General features: G+C 39.0%; 2 protein-coding genes across 2 annotated transcripts in view; one reads left to right on the top strand and one right to left on the bottom strand.

Annotated features, from left to right (window-relative positions):
- The window catches only part of Parpbp (PARP1 binding protein), a 54,067-nt gene extending 51,648 nt beyond the window's left edge, over nt 1–2,419 (bottom strand). Inside the window, exon 1 of the mRNA XM_059245237.1 lies at nt 2,267–2,419. Coding sequence (XP_059101220.1) covers nt 2,267–2,419 — 153 coding nt within the window. The remainder of the gene's footprint in view (nt 1–2,266) is intronic.
- Nucleotides 2,420–6,211: 3,792 nt separating this feature from the next.
- The window catches only part of Nup37 (nucleoporin 37), a 33,628-nt gene continuing 17,767 nt past the window's right edge, over nt 6,212–22,072 (top strand). The window contains exons 1-5 of the mRNA XM_059245412.1: nt 6,212–6,338; nt 7,528–7,746; nt 12,985–13,109; nt 18,006–18,078; nt 20,822–20,916. Of these exons, the coding sequence (XP_059101395.1) occupies nt 7,591–7,746; nt 12,985–13,109; nt 18,006–18,078; nt 20,822–20,916 (449 nt within the window). The 5' untranslated portion in view covers nt 6,212–6,338; nt 7,528–7,590. The remainder of the gene's footprint in view (nt 6,339–7,527; nt 7,747–12,984; nt 13,110–18,005; nt 18,079–20,821; nt 20,917–22,072) is intronic.

Genomic DNA, 22,072 nt, shown 5'->3' with positions numbered 1-22,072 from the left:
TGAGCCACACCAGGCCTCAAAGCCCACCCCATAGTGACACACTGCCTCCAACAAGGCCATACCTCCTAAGAGTGCTACTCCCTATGGGTCAAGCATTCAAACACATGAGTCTATGGGTGCCATACCAATTCAAACTACCACAATCAGGGAGTTTCTAAATTGTTGTATTCCCAATGTTTATAATAATATCTAAGACATAATAAAAACTCAATAAATATTTTTAACAAATACATAAGATATAAGTTGCCAAAATTCTTCTCCATTCAAAATGATCTATATAGTGATTTAAATAAGCAAAACTTCCAACTCTCCATGTAAAGGCAAAACTGTTAGAATTTGAATATGAAATGTTTCCCATGGTTTTATGCACTGAACACCTGGCCTCCAATATGTGTCACTACTTTAGAAGGTGCTAGAAACTTTAGGAAATGAGGCCAAGATGGAGGAAATAAGTCACTGAGGGCATGATCTGAAAGTCCCTTTCTATCTGCCTTCTGCCTATCATGAGTCGAGTAGTGGTTACCATACAGTCTCACTATTGGGATGCAATGCCTCACCATGTACCCTGAAGTAATGGAACAAGAACAGAGGACTGAATTAAGACCTGAAAACCATGAGTCAGAGCAAGTTCATTTCTCCCTTTATTTCCCTAAGGTATTTGTCATAATGACAGAAAAATAAGGTAACTAACACACTATCCTTTGATATAAGACTATAACCATCCCAATTTTTAGGTGCTAAAATAATTTTCCTTTTTCAAAGAATGGTCATATTATATATCAACTGTTTTTTTTTTTCCTTTTTCCTAAATGGTTTTTATTTTCTGTTAATGTCTAATACCTTTTGAAGATTTATTGGTCTGTGAAACTAGAAGTCTGGAAACTACTGATATGTCAGATTAAAGTAATTCATAAGAATGTCATTTCACTATCCATCCCAAGGTACTGAAGCCAATGTACTCTTCCACAGTCCAGCCAGTGTCGTGATCTCCCTGACCTCTACTTCAGAACTGATTACCCCCTCCTCTAAACCCTCCCTTTCTTTTCTCCCTTCCCTAAATCTTCCTCTCTTTCTATCTAGGATCCATCTAAACACAAGAAGCCTTTCTTTACCACCTTAGCCTGCATTTAACCCACAGCCATCTCTGGCGGAAGGTCAGTGGGCCCAAAGCTCCCTCCAAAAGAATCACTTTGTAGAGATTGTCTAAAAGATAGTTTCTAGCAGGTCAGTGAAGACTGGATTAGGGCAACAACTCTGGGTTTTTTGTATGTTGGTTGGTTAGTTGGTTGGTAGTGCTGGAGACTGGTTTTTTGGATGTTAGTTGGTTAGTTGGTTGGTAGTGCTGAAGACTGGTTTTTTGGATGTTGGTTGGTTAGTTGGTTGGTAGTGCTGGAGACTGAAATAGCACCTCCTGTGTGCTAGGGAAGAACTCTACACTGAGCTTTCTCCAGCCCTTTTTTATATGTTATTTTGAGACAGAGTCCCAAAGGCCCAAGTCATAGGCTGGCCTTGAACTCACTCTTTAGTCCAGATAGGCCTTGAACTTCTGACCATGCTGTCTGTCTTATGAGTAGCTGGGTTTACAAGCCCATGCCACCAAGCTCCAATGAGCTAGTATTTTTTTTTTTTTTGAAAAAAAGAAAAAAGCCTCCCAAATGATTTTGATGCATAAACTGATTTTTCGTTTGTTTGTTTTTCAAGACAGAGTTTCTCTGTGTAGCCCTGGCAGTCCTAGAACTTACTCTATAAACCAGGCTGGCCTTGAACTCAGAGATCTGCCTGCCTTTGAGTGCTGTGACTAAAGGCATGCACTGCCACTGCCCAGCCTAAACTGATTAAGAGTACATAACCCAAACAACAGTGCTGAAACTAGACATAAAATACTTTGCATTGAATAAAAATTATATGTGCTTCTCTAGAGCTTCTTTTAGAAAACAAAGGAATAACTATTAAATTGGAATACATATAACCATAAGAGTTTCAGATTTAATCTTTATGTTTTTTCATTAAATATCAAATGTGTACATTCCATGTTCAAATTATACACATGAAATAATTTAATAAATCATTTCAGATGCATAGGCTATTTTTTTCAAAAAATTCCAGCTGCAATATTTGAGACAGATAAGCAGAAGCATCTCTGAAACAGCCTGTGATAGGAGGCAAATACTGCAAAGAAAATGATGTACCTAAGCTGAAGCTTATTGTAATAGGCGTCAAGTGAAATTCAGTTTTTAAAAAGTTAAACTAAATATAGTTTACTAACCTGCTTGTTGTTTTCTGCCATGGAAAGCTGTAATGCCAAGAGCATGGAGTCTGGACCACATAAAGTCGTTCTCTCAGAGTTACAAAGAGCACGCCAATTCCTCCTAAACTCTTTAATCATATCCAAGACAGACATCTGATTAAGCGCAGCCATTCTCTTAAAGTAGAACAGAATACAATGTTAAAATGACTTGTTTTAATTGGAAATTAACATTTAACATGTGTAAGCAAGCATGGTTAGAAAAAAAATAAGTAGTGAACAAGAGGTCATTTCATATTTACCAAGATTGCTTTTAATTAAATTTAGGAAAACAGAATAATACAATTTCTACCCAATCATATTTTCCTCTACTTTAGTTTTCTTAAGCCAAATCTTTTGAAATAACAAAAATCCAACCTTCAATTTTGAATTCACATAAAACAGACATGCAAATTCTGCAAATTTATAATTATAGACACAGACATCAGTAATTAAATCTGTATTTTAAGATAGTTATTTTGAGAAAAATAGTACTATAAGTGGAGAGTCGGGGGAGGAGGCTCTCATTCCTGTATTGTCCCAAAAGTGGTTTGCTTTTCTACTCCTTTGAATCTGGAACATCTTATGACTTGATTTAACTAGAAGACTATAAGATAATGAGACTTCTAAGCTAAGCCTTAAGAGGTTTGTGCAAAAGAGTTAATACAGCAGGGATCTAGAGATGTACTTTCAGCAGTTTCCATTAAGAGTGTTTGACTGTGCTGAACTGTTTTTATAAACGATATATGTTTTATGAGGAACACCTAATTTCCTTCTGAGTATGGAGATTTTGGTGCATGTTGGACAGGGCATGCCTATAAGTCCAGTAAAAACCCTGGCAGAGTTTCTAATAACTTTCTTTGGTAGACAACATGTATGATTTTGTGACTCTAACAAAAGGACATTTAGAAGCTTGGCCTCCCTGGACTTCATTCACATACCTTTTTCCCCTTCACTGATACCATCTTTATCCTTTTGCTAAAGTAATTCACAAACACAACTATACACCTAAACGCTGACTTTCCTGGTTCTCTAGCAAAGCACCAGTCTTGGGGAGTTCTCACTCTCCTGCTGTCCTGGGCCTGCTACACCAAGCCCAGCTAACCTGCTGAGGAAGACATGTGAGAGAAACATAAGGTATTTCAGCTGACAACTAATACCAACTCACAGACATGAAAGAAGACACCTTCTTCTATGGAGACTCCAATCAACATGGACGGTGAGCTTCAGCAACACTAGTCACCTCTCTCTGTCAAGGCAAGCAGAGGAATCAACCGATCCAGCCGATCCACAGAATTTTAAGCAAATGCTTGGTTGTTATTTTACAGTGACCACATTTTTGGTGTTTTGTTACACAGCAAATAGATAATCCATATATCATCTAACACATGAAGCTACCCAATGCCAGATGCTTTTCAAATGTTCAATATTAATTACTTTGCTCAATTTTCACATGTCCTAATGATGTCAGTCTACAATTATCTGCATTTGACACATGAAGAAAGTAATGTCCAACCACACGAAGTTAGTAAATAGCCAAAGGCAGAAATCCAAGATTTTGTAAGCCCAAAACCTGGGCACTTAAATCACTGTATTTCATCACTTCTCCTGGATGCATACAAAACCCTTTCAAAATAATCTGATGTGATGTGTTTATTTTAGATAGCAAACCTATGTTGTCCCTTTTCTACTCTCATTCTTCTTGATGGCATTCATCTTTTTTTAAATGTCTGTGTGTGTATGCTTGCTTATATGTGAGTACATGTGTATGGAGGCCCAAGGTCGATACTGAGTGAAGAAGATCTCCACCTTCTACATCAAGGAAAGGTCTCTTGCTGAACCCGGAGCTCACCATATCAGCTAGTCTGGCTAGTCAGCTCGCTCCATATATTTGTCTCTACCTCCTGCACACTGGGAGTACAAGCAGACTACTACACCAGCATTTATATTCGTTCTGAGGATTTAAGTTCCAGTCCTCATACTTGTCCAGCGGGTGCTGTACCCATTGAGCCACCTCCCCAGCTCTTACTCATTCCTTGATGGGTATCTACATTATCACATAACTTGGCTGTGAATAGTGCAGCAAGATAGATGTAGGTATCCCAGACCTGTCCAATTTCAAAGAGGCACATGTCAGGTGTGAAATAATATAATCTGTGATGGAATTTAAACAGAAAGTAGATGACCATAATCAGTAATCTTCATTGTTGAGAGTTTTCTTTCTCTTAAAAATAACACACTTATGCATTTAAAAAATTAAGAAGTAATAAAAGCATGCGCTATCATCAGTGATATGATTAGTTCGCTTGAAGTAAATTTTTGGTAAAAGACTACCTATTGGTATTATTTTAAGATATTATATGTTTAGATTTCTATAAACAAAAATTCACCTAGAACTAGATCACCCTGAATGCCTGGCTCTGTCATTTACTAAGCTATGAGATCTCAGCCAACTTACATCACTTCTCCCTGCCCCAACCTTCTTGTAGTGAAAACAAAAAAAGTTCGTATCTCACAGTTTTGGGAAAAGCAAGACATAACTGCATATACAGCTTTTATGGCAATGCCAAGCACATTTGTTATGTTCTTGCATCATGAGCTTTTAAGTTGTTTTGAGTTAAAACTGAAAGAGCATTACTACCAATGTCAGAAAGCCAGAAGTCTTGTCTAGGAGTCTACAATAATGAATATTTGAGACATTCCGGCCATACAGTCTGTTTCACAACCATGTACCTTGATCTTGTCATACCAAGGCAGCCAGGAACAACACACAAACAAGTAAACATAGCCGGACCCCACTAAAATTTTATTTATTTTTGGACACCAAAACCTGTTTTATATTATTTTCAGAAGTCACAAAATCTTCTCCTTTCATTTATTCACCGACCACTTCAACAAGTAAAACGATGTTTAGCTCTGGAACTGGCTATTCACAAATAGGCATTGCGGCCGGTCTGCCAACGTCTACTGTAGCCCAGCTTTTCCAGGGCTGCCCAAGTAGAAGTATTATCACACAGAAACCAGGACTATGCCTTACCCTCTGTTCTTATCTCCCAGTCTGTTGTGAAGAATTAATGAGACACTAACATGGAAAATGTGCACTATATAGAGGAGTGAGGAAAGAAGAGGGAGGAGAGGATGAAATAGAAAAACAAAGGTAGAAAGAGGCAGAAGTAATGGACTCTTGTTTTAAAACTGGATTCAAGGTGAACTGGAGCAGAAATTCTGAGACAGGAAATTGTCCCTGGAAGGTAAAGTGAGAGAGGCAGACACTGCCCAGCATCCCTGCCACCAGATCCACGCATTAGCTGTGCATCGTGATGAGCACAAATGTCTTCACGTCCATACACGAGACAGTAATATCTACTTAGCAGAATTATGAGGCATCAGTGAAACAAATAAATACACAACGGTCTTATTGCCAGCACTTAGAAAGTACTCCATAAAAAGATGACAGTTGACACTGTTACTGTCCTAGGCTGGTCCTGAATGTCCCCCTGAAGGATGCAACAGCTGACAGAAATTCTGGAAATGAGAGTCTGCCCATGTCGTGTGGCCAGACAGATCCCTGGCCTGTCGCCGGCCTGCCTAAGGGACTGAAAGCGGATTTCAATGGGCTTCATTCTTCCCATCTACCGTCGAGCCCTGGCGACCTCCCAGGTCCTTCTGCACAAGCTACCCGTGAAGTCCGCCTCCAGGAACCCAGGAGTCCGGGCGGAGCCCCCGCACGGACCACGCCGCTGCTGTCACCGAAACGCCTCCACGCAGCGGCGGCCTGAATTACCCCCCGAAATGGGACCGAAGGGCAGAGAAAAGGCGACATTCACCTAGTCCGGTGAGCCCAAGGGGGTGCGAGCCGAGGGAGGAGCCGCGCAGCAGCCAGGACGCCGGAGGGCGAAGGTTTGAATGAAGCTCAGCGCCCATTCAAATCTCGCGGCAGGACCCGGGAACCAATCGCCGCGCTCGCCCTTCGACCCGGAAGCAGAGCCGGCGAGCGCCGCGGCCGCCCCCAGCCGGGAGAGCCGTGTTCAGGTCGCCTCCCTCCCTGCCTTCGGTGCGTACGGAGCTCTCGGGGGTGTCTGGTCCCCGCGAGCTTATGCTGCTTCCCCGGGGAGCCTTCCCTGTGACTTGGCGAGGTGGGAGTGGGTTGTCTCCGGAGAGGCGTGGGGACACACGTGGGGGACTGGACTGTGCTGGGTCCCCGGCTCCTCGGGAGGCCCCGCGAGTGTCGACACCGGGCTTTAAAGACCCGGAGGTGAGAGGTTGCCATCACGTCCAGACCTCGACTCTCTTGCACGTCCTGTACCTCCCTGCACTGTGGACTTCTCGCCTGCTGGCCACGCGTAACGCGTGTCCAGCCTGGAATGCTCGTTTATTAAGGTTATTAACATAGAAGCCCCCCTGCGGGGAGGACTCATCCGAATCTCAGCCGATGCTCCAAAGATACTTTAATGTGTTCGTTTTGAGCCTAGAATGGCTCCTCGTTTTAATTAACAACAAATTTAAATTATTAATTCTCGTGTGGGAACGCTGTTTCTACAGTGCACGCTACCTATCCCGCTACAAATAAGTTGAGGCTTGTGACTGGCATTATAACATTGATATCACACATTACTCCAGATCCTGCATTTTATATCTGCTCATTGCATGGGTTAATGTTGATTTATAACTATCCCTAGACCATATCTTACTTCAAGGCTCTTAGACTCCTTGTCTCTTTAGGCAGAGGTAGGAGTTTCCAGTTCATCCCACACTTGGTGGGAATTTAGCTAGACCGTCAAATTAGAATATTAAAAATCATATAATTAAATAATGTAGCATTGTCTTTAGAAAGGCAAGTATGTATATCTGTGTTTTCTCCAGCATTTGGGCCTGATAAATACTAAGTTTTTAAAATTCTTTCCCCATTTATCCACTTGGCAAATTTCTTAGGCAAAATGGGGACTATTGGTAGTACCAGCTTTTATGGAACTGTTAGGATTGATAATGTCAGTAAAATGTAAAACATGCCAACTACAAATAGTGCTGTATCTCTGTTACTTAATAATTTTATAAATCTATTTTTATTAAAATTATTCAACCCTCAAGCGCTGAATATATTAATGTGTGTATGCATGTGTATGTGTGTTAGTTAATATAAGCAGAATTCTCTTTTGTACCACCTCAGATTTTGCAATACCTAGCCTTGTTTTGATTCTTCTGTTAAATTACTAACAGTTTTCAATTTTGTTTGTGATCCACAGTTTCCTGACAGCCAATAGAGAGCTATTTGATTCTTACAACTACTCAAGTTTTTGAGATACAAGATGAAGCAAGATCCTACAAGAAATGCTGCCTACACTGTGGATTGTGAAGATTATGTCCATGTGGTAGAATTTAACCCCTTTGAGAGTGGAGATTCAGGAAATTTAATTGCATATGGTGGCAGTAATTATGTGGTTATTGGCATGTGCACATTTCAGGTTAGTCTACAAACTGCAAGGAGTGATGGTGAAGGTATTTTATCAGTAACAAAATTTATACAAACCAAAGCTAAACTTTAAAAGTACATTGCACTTAAATACAAGAAAAAAAATGACTTGACGATCCACAGAGAAAGGCTTTCCCAGGAGTCATGATTGAGACATTACATAGATGATGGAAATGGAAAGTATGAAGCTCTTCTTTCACCTAATGATTAGCAGTAGAATATTCTTATAAAGGCTATTATGTAACTGAACACACACATGTATTTACATGTATTAGAAAGTCAAATTAAATGAAATCCAGTTCAAATTTCCCTGCATTATACTGTGTTATAGGAAACAGGATGATGTTGAAATTCTAAAAAGTTTTCTTCCAAAGAGTTTGTAGCTTTCATAATGTTCGGCTTTCCTATTAATTTGCTTTCACGCTGTCTGTATTTATAGCATATATGTAGAATAGCAAAGTATAGAATCACATTTACAGCAAGCAGTTCTTAGGCCTCTATGAATTCTGGAGCCACAATGCCTAGACATTTACTTTTGAATGGCTTACTTAATTAGCATTATACTTTCATTAGATAATTAACCTCTCTTCTCTAAATGTGAGGAATATGATGTTCAGTACAGTTTGTGAGGTATAGTGAGTTAGTACATAGAAAGTTCCCAGAAGATATTTAACACATTGTAACCCATATGTGTATTTTAGTTGTGGTTGATACGGGCAATAGTGACAGTCACACCCTCGTATTTAATCACCAAAGAAAAATTGCTTCCAAGAGACCCCATACCATGTTCTTTCAAGGGAAACCTAGGTTGTGTGTAAGAGACGCTCAGCAGGGAAGGTTCAATCCTCTGAAGTTTCTGCAATTCTTTGTTTACCAAAATAGTATTTACAGAACTATGTTTCTATGACCCTTGACCTAAGTTCAGCTGGACTATCAGAATCACAATTCATGTGATTCAGCCAAATAATGTAGCATTGTCCTAAGAGAGACTTATTAAAAACTGTTCTTCTAATGTGGGCCACTAATGTGCAGAAGAGTTAAGCAGCCCATCTTGTAGGACTGAGTTTTCCCTAATTACTGTTAGTGCTTTCTAAATTAATAGATGTGGACATAAGACTGCGTTTCCAAATGCTGATAAATATGTCTACCTCTAGTTTAAGTTCAATTAGGAAGTACTGGAGGAAAAAAGGAAGGGAGAAAATTAGGGGAAGGAAAAATAGAAAAAAATAGGTAACAAGGAGAAAGGAAATTGACAAAATGAGAAGACATAAAATATTTGTGTCGTTCAAAAGACTTGTCTTTATTGATCCGCAGATATGTGAGAGCGACAAAGTAGGTCTTCCAAATTATCTAAGGGAAAAACAATGGGTTTTTTTGTTTGTTTGTTTTATTAGCACATAATGAACACAATCTGTTCCTAACATTAGAGATAGAGCAGAATATGAATGTCTGTTTCCTCTGAGTTTCCATTCTATTTCAAAGACGTTTAGGGGATTACATGACTAAGAAAGGAGAACAATTCTACACCCTATTCTCTTCTTCTGCCAAACCCGTTTGATTTCTGTTCAAATTAAGTCACTAGTCCACATATCCTGAAGAATTTGTCTTCATTAGTTTGCCCTTGGAGACCCAAAACCAATTACTGTTCTCTTTTATCTGTTTAAATGTTGTTGAACATTCCCATTCACTCATCCTAGAACCTTCACGTTATCACTTTTGTATCACTCAATTCCATACCTTGTAAGGAAAAAATTACATAAATGGAACCAATTTTCCCATGCCTGTCAGAAAAACCAGTCTTCACTGTAAGATTATCGGGAAACACCAAGTACAGAAAATTCTGAGTTTCAGCAGAACAGTTTTCAGAATCTGATGCTGTCCTTTTAAGGAACCAGAAATATGAGTAGATACGAGTTGATTGTTACACGTTTGTCCAAAAGTCAAGAGTATACTAAGGGCCAGGGAATTTTAAAATAAAAAAATTGGTAAAGACCCTGTCCCAAAGAGATTCTTAAATCAGTACACTCTTGTAAAAGCCTCATTTATAAATGACCAAATGAAGATACAGTTTCACAGCTTGTTCCCTCTTGAGTAATAAAGAAGTCTCCAGTTGGGCTTGAATGAGAGCACTGATTTAGGCAAGTACATTATTTTTGTGGAGAAAATGAAACAGAGAGATACCTTAATCCTTTGGATAACCAACTTCATTTAGCAAGTATTTATTAAGTTCCATTTGTATGCCAAACTCTATGTTCAGATCCAAACATTGTTTAATAGACTGGACCAAGTCAAACAAGCAAAAATTTAATAAAGGTGACTATAAGTCTTAAGACAATAGACTTCAGAACTGGGAAGGGAGAATTAGGACTTAGAAATTTTAGTCACCTGAATATTAACCCAAGGCAACACAATGGGGAGCCAAACTGAGCTAATTGAATACTATCCAGTTAGAATATAATATGAGCCACAAACATAAGTTTAAATGTTATGATAACAACATGAAAGTAGGGCCATGAGAGTTCAGTGGGTAAAGGAACTTCTTGCCAAGCCTTCTTATGACCCAAGTTCAATCCCTGGAGTCAACATGTGGGAAAAAAAGAACCAACTCCTAAGATTTGTCCTCTGGCTTCAGTGTGTGCATGATAGCACATGCACATACACACACATTCACATACAATAAAAATAAAAGGTAGGATTAATTTTAGGCAAATATTCTAACTATTAAGGTAACTAAATAACTATATATAATCAATATAAAGGTTATTCTATAGTTGATATTATATTAATAGAGATCTTTGTATATATTTTATACCTTATAAAGTAAGTATCCATATTGGCTGCATTTCAAATGTTTTAGGCTCTATATGGCTAGTAGCTACCTTATCAGACAGCACAGTTCTCTATAAATTGATAATGTTTTATATAATAATCTTTATTTCTCAGCATTGTACTCTGATTAAAAGGAGATATTGTGTTTGAAAAAAAAATCATGGAAGAGGTATTAGACTAGCAAAGCTTGACTTACCACCTCAGTGGTTTGCAGTTGTTGCTTCAAGACGGTTGCTAAATACGCTCTGAATGTGTTCATTCACCTAGGAGAGACTGCCGTAGCAAGGTTTGCCATCACTAAATTAAGCTTATTCTCTACACTTCCAGAGGTAGACTAGGGCATTAAGTAGAATTTACATGGAGACACTCTGCCTTAATGTTAGGAACTCTAATAGCCCTATCTACTACTGAATCTACTTCTTCCAAAAGCAGCTATTTCTTTCTCATTGGAAGTGTTTAAGGAGCTATTATTTTTTTAACAATTTTTTAGATGTTTGAGTCAAAATGAAAGCACTAAATAAGAGTTGCATTAGATAAACCAGCTTTAATTTACTGAAATTCTGCATGCGGCTCTAACTGGGTGTGGTAGAAAGGCCTACCACATTAAAATCCTTTAATAGCCCTTCCACCAACTGGGCTGTTCCTCAACCTCAAATTGCTGGAGCCTTGTATAATCATTTCTATTACAGCAAGTTTTCCAAAGTCTCTTAATTTCCTGCCTATACAATACTGCCTACACCCCGAACTGAACCAAAAATAGCAATCATCTCTGTGTATACCACACACACACTGCTCTTTTCATCGGCTGGCTCAGTAACAGCCAGTAACGCCAGGGGCAGGGCAAGGCTTCCTGTTAATACATAAAGCTTAGTCTATGCAGTCCCTATGATTTCATTATCCCTCTGACCACTCAATAATTCCATATCTAATTTGAGTAACAAATACAGGACCTGCTTTTCATCACTCTTGTTACAGTAGCGAAATAATGTGCGTTTTTATATAAAAATTCATTTTTAGATTGGTAAAGTATGGAAAACTAGAGCTAAGTCAGACTGAAGTCAGCTGTGATTAGGCTCTTAGACTTGATTTTAAACTGCTTAGTGGTGCTGCCTTGGTGTGTCTGTCAGCTGAGCAGTTGTAATGTACACAGATGATGAAGTAGTAAAATTTGTCCGTTTTTGTCCTTTTCTCAAGAAGTGTATTTCAGTTCACTTCTTTGGTTAATGCAAAATCTTTTTGTTAACTCAAGTTTACCTGAAATTTAAAGTTACTTTAAAATGGTGTTTGAATTTATAAAGACATGGGTAGGATGCCTGAGAAATGACTTTACTAGGATCTCAAAAGCTGTCTTGGAAAAATCAATACATCTCCTGGGATTCAGCATAAGTATATATGAGAATATACTGTGAAACATGTAATGAAATATATAACATAGATTCTTGCAAGTCTAAGAATTAGATGAGCAGCTATTTTGGATGACCCCTAAGTGTCTTCCCTCATTGCCTCTTTCTCCCAGGAAATAAGCTTGGCATTTTTTATGGCTGGTTCCCTAGTTCTCTATGTAGTATTATCATTATGCCAGTATTCTAAATCAGTATGCCTTTATAATTCACTGTTCATGGCCTCTAATGGGACAAGTGAATTACAACATCTTATGCATATATAATACTGTGTGAAAATAACACTGATTTGGAAGCATGAATTGTCATTCGAAGGATCTTCCATATAGTTACCTTTCTATCAGTTGATAATCTACAAATAACAACTCATTTACCTAGAAAACTGATTTTTAAAACCTCATTTTTTAAAAAATTGTTATACAGTATATTTACTGTTAAAAATAAAATGTCTCCTAGGTGAAGTATAACATGTTTACTGTTTTGTTTTACTTAACTAAAGGTATTTTGTCTCTGTAACTGAGGCTTACCAACTTTTTTGTTTGTTCATTTACATTTCTTTTGCCCCTCCCCCAGGGTACTGAGGAGCAAACCTAGGGCCTTGTACGTATTAGACAAATTCTAAAGCTACATCTCAAGCCCTCAATATTCTTTTCAATTTCTTTTTTTTAAGATTTATTTATTTGTTTATTTATTCATTTGTTATGTATACATTGTTCTGCCTGCACACCAGAAGAGGGCACCAGATCTCATTACAGATGGTTGTGGGCCACCATGTGGGTGCTGGGAATTGAACTCAGGACCTCTGGAAGAGCAGTCAGTGCTCTTAACCTCTGAGCCATCTCTCCAGCCCTCTTTTAAATTTCTTAAACTAGTATGATCTCAATATCTAGTTATCTTCACAAAGCATATGCGTGCCTCATGATAAATTTTGATTAAGATGAAATTCAGAGTATTTTATTATTTGTCTTCATAACATTAAAACATTCACTGTATACATTTAGGAGGAAGAAACAGACATTGAAGGAATTCAGTACAAAACCCTACGAACATTTCACCATGGAGTCCGAGTTGATGGCATAGCCTGGAGCCCAGAGACCAGACTTGATTCACTGCCTCCAGTAATCAAGTAAGTTTAAACATTCTAATGTCCTTCGTGTCATGTGATCCCAGGTGCTCCGTGCCTATTTTCCGTGGCCTTAGGTGATTGGATATTTTGATATTTGCTATTATTTAATAATTTTTGGATTATCATCTTTGCAATTTACATTTGTGACTGTGGCTGATGCCTTGACCATGTGTTTGGTCCAGACTCCAAGTCTGTTGACCTGAGTTTGGTCAGGATCATTCAGAGTCATCACAGAATCTGTACTTTGGATTAAAGTGCTATTTCAGAACAGCAAGACTGCACAGTGGGCAGCAGAACTTGCTACCAAGCCTGACTACCTGAGTTCCGTTTCCAGAAGCCGTTTGATGAAAGGAAAACTAGCCAACTCCAGCAAGCTGTCCTCCGACTTCCACATAGCCACCAGTGTGTGTATACAAGCATACACAAAATAAATGTAAAAGCAATAAGTTGCTACTTTGCTAAAATAACATTTTTTTAAAAACAGTAGTAGTCTTTCTGACCCCAGATGTGAACCAAGGTCATATTTTCATGTTCAGGAGAACATAAATCACTAGTTTAGTCAATGGGTTTCAGTTTCGATGAAAGTGTTTTTAAAAAATAACAGTTGCTTTTGAGAAAAATCAAGTACTAATGCCTGCTAAGACCATACTAGGTTATTTAAGATGTGTTACAAATCCCTGATCTTCTTTCCTATAAATGTCAAAGCTAAAAGATTTGTCTTTTGGAAAACAGTAATTAGTAAGTTTAAGCTAGCTATTCTTGAACTAACTTAAAATTTTAGTTAGGGGACAGTTTATATCTAATGAAACTGTGAGCTCTTAGTAGTACAGTTTGGTGAGCTAAAGAGTGGCTCAGGAATTGAGAGCATAGACTGCTTTTGCAGAGAGCCAGAGTTCAGTTCTCAAGACCCATGTCAGGTGGCTCACAACCACCTGTAACTCCTACTCTAGGGGAATCTGATGCCACTGGCTTCCACAGACACCGACACACACCCACACACTGACACACACATGTACACATAACTAAAAGTAAAAAACTTGTAAGTACAGTTTTATAAAGTTTTGACAAGTGCATATGCTTTTGTGCAGAGTGTGTGTGTGTGTGTGTGTGTGTGTGTGTGTGTGTGTGTGTGTGTCACATGCATGGGTACAGTTGCTGGTGGACAACTTTGTATGTCATCCCCAGTAATGCCATCAACCTCAGGGTCTCACCAAGTAGCCCAGATTCACTAGCCAAATAGTGCAAAGGACCCTCCTCCTTACGCCTCCCCAGCACTGGGAGTACAGATGCACCACTGTGCCTGGCATATTTAACTCATGCCCTCCATGAGTTCTGGAAATTGAATTCAGCTTTTCACACGTGCAAAGCAAGCAGTGTTTACCAGCTGAGCAGCAACCCCCGCTCTTCATGTGGTTTTATAACCTGTATTCTTTGAATACACAACCTTTCTCTATCCCCCAGGAGCTCTTTATAGTCCTTCCTGGTTAGTACCTAAACCCTGCTCCCACCACAGCAGCCATGAATTGGAGTTCTGTGACCAGAACTTAGTTCTGCCTACAGTTACTTCATCGATGGATCATACAGAACGTGTTCTTTGTGACAGGCTTGAGGCTTCTGAGCCTCAACTCCTTTGCATTCTACTGCGTTCTTTGTATTTGTTTAACTTGTTTATCTGTTTTTCTGTAATGGATACCAGGACAGTTTCCAGTGTTTAGCTATTATAACTCCAGTTTCATGTGCATACCTTTATCCAGCTTTAGTGGATATATAGTTTCATTCTCTGAGAAGTAGAATTGCTGGGTCACAAATAGATACATGTTTAATAGTCAGGAAGTACAGAGAGCTGGGAAGATGATGGCTCAGCAGGTAAGAGTACTTAACTGCTCTTACAGGCAGCCTGGGTTTGGTTCCTTGTACCCACATGGTGGGCCACAACCCTCCTTCTGGCCTCTGCAGGCACCAGCTGTGCATGGGATTACATACATACATGCATGCAAAGCAAACACATTAAATAAGAAAGAAAGTGCCAGATTCTGGGGCTGTGGATGAGGCTCAGTGGTAGAACACTCGCCTAGCATGCCTGGGGCACTGTGTTCTGTCTCTAGCAGTCCAAAGCCTGGGAGGAAGGTCCCATTTCTGAAGCATTTGTACTATTGTGTGTTCCAGTGAATGGTGTATGTTCACATTGCTCTTCCTGCTTCCCACATTTAGTATATTGAATTGTAATGGCTCTAGTTCAGTTCTGAGGTTTTCTGATTTCATTAAGATATGGCATTTCCCTTGTGACTAATAATTTCCAGCCCCTTTATGATTTGTTTTCTCTATAAGATGTCTTTGCCTACAAGGCTTTGAAGATCTTCTATTTTTTTCTAGATTTTACAGCTTTTTTTTTTTTTTCCCAGACAGTTTATGTAGCTCCCACAGGCCTTGAATCTCTCAGAAATCCTCCTGGCTGTCTCTCCCCAGTGCTAAAATTAAAGGCATGTGCCACTATGCCCAGCAGATTTACATCTTTGATCTAATATTGAATGATCTATGCAGCATCTCTTGTCAGCACACATAAGTGATTGTCAACAGCTGGTACGCTTTTTGTCTTGTATTAAAAGGCAAGTTCACAGTATCTGTACCTAGACAACAGCAAGTAATAGAAACAGTCTTGTTCCCACAGTTTGTGTTTGATTTTGTGATACTTCTGGTAGCCTAGTGTACTGTATCAGACACGGACTCACCTCATTCTTTGTTACTTCTTTCTCCAAATTTCAATGGGTTTGCAATAGCTTACTTTTTTTTTTTTTTTTTTTTTTTTGAGGGGTTTTGTTTATTTCTTGTTTTAGTAAGCTGCCTCTAATCCTTTTTGGAACTTACATATATTTGTAATTTGAAGAATATTTTAGAGCAAGCTGACAGCTTAAATTTATTGTTTTCAAACAAATTACACATTTTATTATAAAGATAGTATATTCTTAATGTGTAAAATTTAGAAGGATCAGGAATATAAAAGAGAAACTTATTTCTATATCAAAACTCTTTTCATTGCTCACAGGAGTATCCAACCCACAGTCCAGGGGCTGTGTATGGCCCAGGATAGCTATGAAACAGGCCCAACACAAACTCATGAACTTAAATAAAACATTATGAATGAGGGACCGGTAACTCAGTCCTGCAGTTCTTAAGTAGGACTTTGTGGATGACAACATTGTGTCATACTGTCACCAAATGAATGTGTGTATGCGCTTACTATTTGTATGCATTCATGACTTCAGTTTTACAGTGGTGTGTGGCTTCCGATGTATTGTCTTCCAAGCACAGTCGAATTGGCCCCATCGGATGTTAATGTGCTGAGTGACTTAGAGAGTGAAGCACAATGATGACCAGCACTGTTTTGAGTTCCCATGCAGACAATGGACAGTTGGTGTTACTGTGATAGAGGCAGTAGCTATGCTTGTTTGGTGATCTAGAGTACCTCAGTCATGCCCATGAGTTTGTTTCAGTGGTAATTCTGGTTCCACCAAATCGACAGCAAAGAGTAAATCAATATATGGAGTACATAGAGTTGCAATCTGACATTCAATAAAAAAATGTGATCATGTCTCTTTCCCAGCCTCTTGTTCTAACTGGACTTTGTAAGTCTCATCTTTCCAGCGACAAGTACCCCTTGCTTTACACCGTTCATGTCATCACTTTTTGGCAGCACCTACGTTTGTGGGAAACTATTTTTAAAAATTACAGAACACCAATGGTAAGATTCAACCAAACTGCCTGGCAAGCATCTTGATAATCACTGAGAGTTGTAGCTACTCCATCAAACCAAATACTGACTCAGTGGTTTCTCAAATACGATGTCAGGGGTCCATTTATTTACTGTTGCCCTTTTACTTTCATAATAAAAAAAGAAAATGATGTTGTGTTACTTAGATATGTCTATCTTCTTCATGAGTGGTGGCAAACTTGGGCCTGCTTGATGGTTTTAAGACTCTCCAAGCAGGGGCTTCAGAATTAGATTATTTTGTGAAGACTTCTTGCTTATCAGTGGCAGCAGATATCATAAAAGTTATACACAGGCTTGTTCACCCATTAGCTTTTTGCTAATGTGTATATATTTAATGTCTTTCTCAAGACAGTTCTTCATCCAGTAGAGCTAAAAGAAGCCAAGAAGTTGGATATCCCTGATTTATATATAATTGGATATGATTATAGTTATATGATCTATTTTTTGCTTTATTTTTAAGAGTATTCTGAAATAAATAGAGTTTTCTTTGTGACTACATAGTGGGCTCTGTAAAAGGCTGAGGTATGACTTAGAATCTCTCGTTGTAAGTTTTAGTTTATATTTGGAAAGAAGTTCTGGTTGGTAATGCAGTCTGTGGTTGGTTGGTTGGTTGGTTGGTTGGTTGGTTGGTTGGTTGGTTAGTTGGTTGGTTGGTTGGTTGGTTGGTTGGTTGGTTGCTCTCTTCCTGACTTGCTGCACTTTTAATCTCTGCTTGTTTTTCTTTCTTAGTAGTAGAGAGCAGATTTCTCATCTTATTTCAGTTCTCTGAGGTTTTCTGTTCTTCTTAAAGGATGATTGGGAAACTCCAAAAGTAGCAAAACTTCAGAGAAAGGTAGAGAATGCAGAGTATGCCATGCCAACTTACTACAAAATCCTGTGTTTATAGTTGAAGACACAAATCCAGAATGTACTAGCACTTAATGTGTTCCAGAATAAAACATTGGCTTTGTCTCCTACCTTCTGTAATGGCTATAATATTTTTTAATGCAAACTGCAGTAACCCCACCACCACCACCAATCCCGAGAGCATCATGAGTTATGACAAGATTTGATGACTTGAGGCAAAGGTGGCATGGAGGAGGACTTTAATTTACAAAGGCTAAAAATGGCTTTGTTTTTTTCTTCAGATTTTGTACTTCAGCTGCTGATATGAAGATTAGATTATTTACTTCAGATCTTCAAGATAAAAATGAATATAAGGTATATTGACAAGTACAGTAAATTGATATGTTAAAATTTGTTCATATTCTTTGCTTATTAAATTATACTTATGATTTAAAATTACCTTTTAATGGCCGTTGAATTAGTCAAGAATTCTTTAGAGGAACAGAAGCAGTAGAATGAATATAATTTATAAAAGTGGACTTATTTGATTGACTGGCATTATTAATAGGAGCTGGGTCATCTAATCGTGGCAATCTGCATGCTGAAGAGGCTGGGAACCCTGTTGTTCAGTCAATGTGGTCTTGAAGGCCTGGAAGTTTCTCAGTGAGGTCACATGGGCAATCTGATGTCAGCAAAGAATAGGGACAGCAGCAACAGCAGGCTGGACACGGCAGCAGGAAGTGAAGGCAGGCTGACCAGCAACTCTGGTTCTCCTGGGACCATTTTCTGTCTGGTGCCAGCCACTCTGAGGAAGGTCTTCTCCCTTCAGTCCAAAGGCCTGGGTCTTAGTGAGTTCAAGATCCAGTCAAGCTGGCGATGATCATCACCATCTCTTTACAGTCTGTAGTTTAGGGTTCAGTTTCTATGTTACACTCCCTAGTAACTAGGTTGTGAGAAGAAGCTAGTTGGTAAATGTAACACTTAGAGATGCTAGGAACAGCAAGTAAGAGAAGAGTTTACAGCTAGGTGAAGTGAGGATGAAGTGAACTAGGACTTCAGGGACAAGTACTGAGTGCAGAGTAGCCTAGGCAGGATTGCAGAGTGCCGGTGAAGGGGTGTGAGCATGATATCCACATTGATGATTGCAAACATGAAAGATAATGGACCGTGTTCTTAAAGTTGGCCGAGGGAGTAGGTCCTAGGTGTTCTCACAGTACACATAAGAAAAGTGAAGCAGGTGAACTAAAAACTGACAATGGGTAGATTAGCTCTGTGGCTATAATCATTTTACGGTGTGTATGTACTCCTTAAATATATAAGTATTTTAATGAACCTCAATAAAGGTGGAAAAGTTTGAAGTAGATTTTTAGAAAAGTAAATGCAGACCTCCTTAAGAAAACAGACGCGACAACACAGGACACAAGGGGGTATGCAGGCAGAGTCCGTGAGGGCCCAGCGTTGACAGGACAGCAGGGGGGGGGAGGATGCAGCAGGGGCCAGGGGCCTCAGACCAGACCTTACAATGAATGCCTCATGTTAAAAATATATGGATAACAGGGTTTACTGTGTGACTCACTCCGTCACACTTCAGCTTCCATGACTAGATTTTCCCTTTTTTTTTTCTTTTTTTCCTCTTAAATTTTATTTTGTTTTATTTTGGGACGGAGATGGGTAGGATCGGGAGGCATGATGTGAAAGACACAAAGAATGAAAAAAAAAGAAAACCGATGCAGGGCTGGAGAGATGTCTCAGCGGTTAAGAGCACTGACTGCTCTTGTGGAAGCTCACAGCTGTCTGTAACTCCAGTTCCAAGGGATCTAGCACCCTCACATAGACATACATGCAGGCAAAATACTAATGTACATAAAATACAAACAAACAAACAAATAAACAAATAAATAAATAAATAAAATGACCAGGCTTGAAGCCAATGAGAGAGAGAGAGAGAGAGACAGAGAGAGAGAGAGAGAGAGAGAGAGAGAGAGAGAGAGAGAAATAGATGCAAGAGTAACATTCCTTGCATTCAAAGCTCAGTCCTACCTGCAGCGAGTACAGTATCTGCCTCTGGGTCGTGAGTACTGAGTGAGCTAATTCATATAAGACCTTTAGAACAAAGAACAATACTGTATACATAAATGATATATATATATGTATATCTATATATATTCTATTCATAGTAAGTAGCTGCCCTCACGTTGAGTTGAAATTGTGTCATGTTTTCTCACGAGAATAATACTGACCATTGCAAGTTCCCATTTGTTCCTTTAAGGGCCAGAAGAGGAATTTCGTGTTGACTGAGGCTATGGGCTTGAGTATTAGCTGTCCCCAGTGCTGTCACTCACATGGAGCAAATGATTGCAAACATTAGAGGAGAACGTGATATTTATATATATGTATTTGTTAGGTGGTTGTAAGTGTGAAAGCAACAGGTACATGATGAAAACCTAGAAAGACTATCTCAGGAAGCCCAACTTCGGGTTTTATTTGAGCTTTCTATAATCACTGAGACAGAGGTGCTGTGAGGACAGATGCAGTTGAAAGAATAGTGCTTGGCGGGTAACTCTATTGGGATATCCTTTCACTCTGCGTGGTTGACAGTTCTGCCAGCGCCTGTTAGAGAAAAGGAGATCACAGCTTCCCCAGATTACCTGGAAATAGCTACTTACTGCATAGGGGTCTTCTTAATTGCCTGCATGGTGGTGACAGTCATCTTGTGCCGAATGAAGACCACGACCAACTATAAGAATACATACTAGAAAAGAAAGACTGTTGAATGATTGACATCTTTCCAAGATAACCTTCTAGGAAAGTGGCTAGATAAATCATACTTTTAAAAGGGCAGATTTCTTAAAATATATTTATAGAAAAGTATTCCGGGCGGTGGTGCTGCACACCTTTAATCCCAGCACTCAGGAGGCAGAAGCCGGTGGATCTCTGTGAGTTCAAGGCCAGCCTCGTCAACAGAGGGAGTTCCAGGACAGTCAGGACTATACAAAGAAACCCTGTCTCAAAAAAACCTTAAAAAAAAAAAAAGAAAAAGAAAAGAATTACAGAGTGAAACTATTCCATAAGGATGTTGTAGATTGTGCCCATGCTTCCTTACTGATCTCTCTTCCAGGTTTTGGAGGGTCATTCAGATTTCATTAATGACTTGGTGTTCCATCCCAAGGAAGGCCATGAAATTGCAAGTGTAAGTGATGACCACACCTGCAGGTATGTTGCTTGTGTTACATCCACATTTGTGAATTGTCATTTTATTTTAATAAACATTTTAAAAATTAGGAAATTGTAGTCGGTATAGGCTCCATGAAATATCATCAATGAAATCTGTGTCTAAATTATAGACATGGCACAAATATTCCAGAACCAATGAATTAAGTTTTCATACAATTAATGGGCACCCCCCTTGCTGGTTCCTGAGTTCCTCTTGCCCTCTTCTTTTGGATTTGTATTTATAAGCCTATGTATACCACTGGCTCAAAGTCTCCAATATTAGGCAAGCTCAGTAGGCTCATTAGGTTAGTGTTTATTAATGAACTGTGAATCTCACGTGTTGCCTAAGAGGGAAACTTTAGTATTTTTACAAATCCTAAAGTCTGTATAAAGTTCTCAGCGGATACACTTCAGTATGATGTGTGTCCCCCATGGCCTCCTTTCCCAGTTTAGAATGAATGGGATATGTATAACTTTGTGATAATGCTCAAATCTGTAGACTATCAAAAAATCATTAAAATGAAGAACAACGGTAAAGATAGAAATGAGGTAAGGACTACAGAGTAAAATGAGGGAGTCGGTAAAGTGTCACTTGCTTCATTTGCTCTAACAATACTCCGAACAAAAGTTCACTGGGTATGCTCTGCTTGGTGACACACTTTCAGAGCCATCCCTGTTTGTTAATGCATACGTGTCTACACCACTACGAAGTATGTAGTACTGCACACTGAAAGTAAACCACTAGCTACCTCTTAAATATTCTGTCTTCATATAACTTCCAGTCTTAAAGGTAGAGTTGCAGCTACAGGCTGTTGTGTCTATGTACCACCTGCTAAAATCTCCTTGTGAGGGACATGAAAGGTTTGTAGCCGTACAACCTAGAGCCCCAAGTGTTTACTAGCCTGTTTGTATAGAGGCCTAAATAGTAAACAGGTCATTTAAAATAATAGGAAAGGAGAAGTAAAATTTGATAATTAAGTTCTATAAAACATGATTTTTCTAATCAAAAGCATTTAGGATAATGAAACTTGAAAGGAGAAGAAATCAATGTCTTTGCCAGCCAAGGAGAAACTTGTGACTAGCAGATGGCAGCTAGGCATACTCGGTAGTCTGTGATTGCTTTCTCTAGGGATTTTTTTTCCTATTCGTTTGGTTT

The sequence above is a fragment of the Peromyscus eremicus genome, chromosome 18 (assembly GCF_949786415.1).
Source record: "Peromyscus eremicus chromosome 18, PerEre_H2_v1, whole genome shotgun sequence".
Classification (NCBI taxonomy): Eukaryota; Metazoa; Chordata; class Mammalia; order Rodentia; family Cricetidae; genus Peromyscus; species Peromyscus eremicus.
Note: the sequence above shows the minus strand (reverse complement) of the source record. Positions and strands in the feature narration are given on the sequence as shown.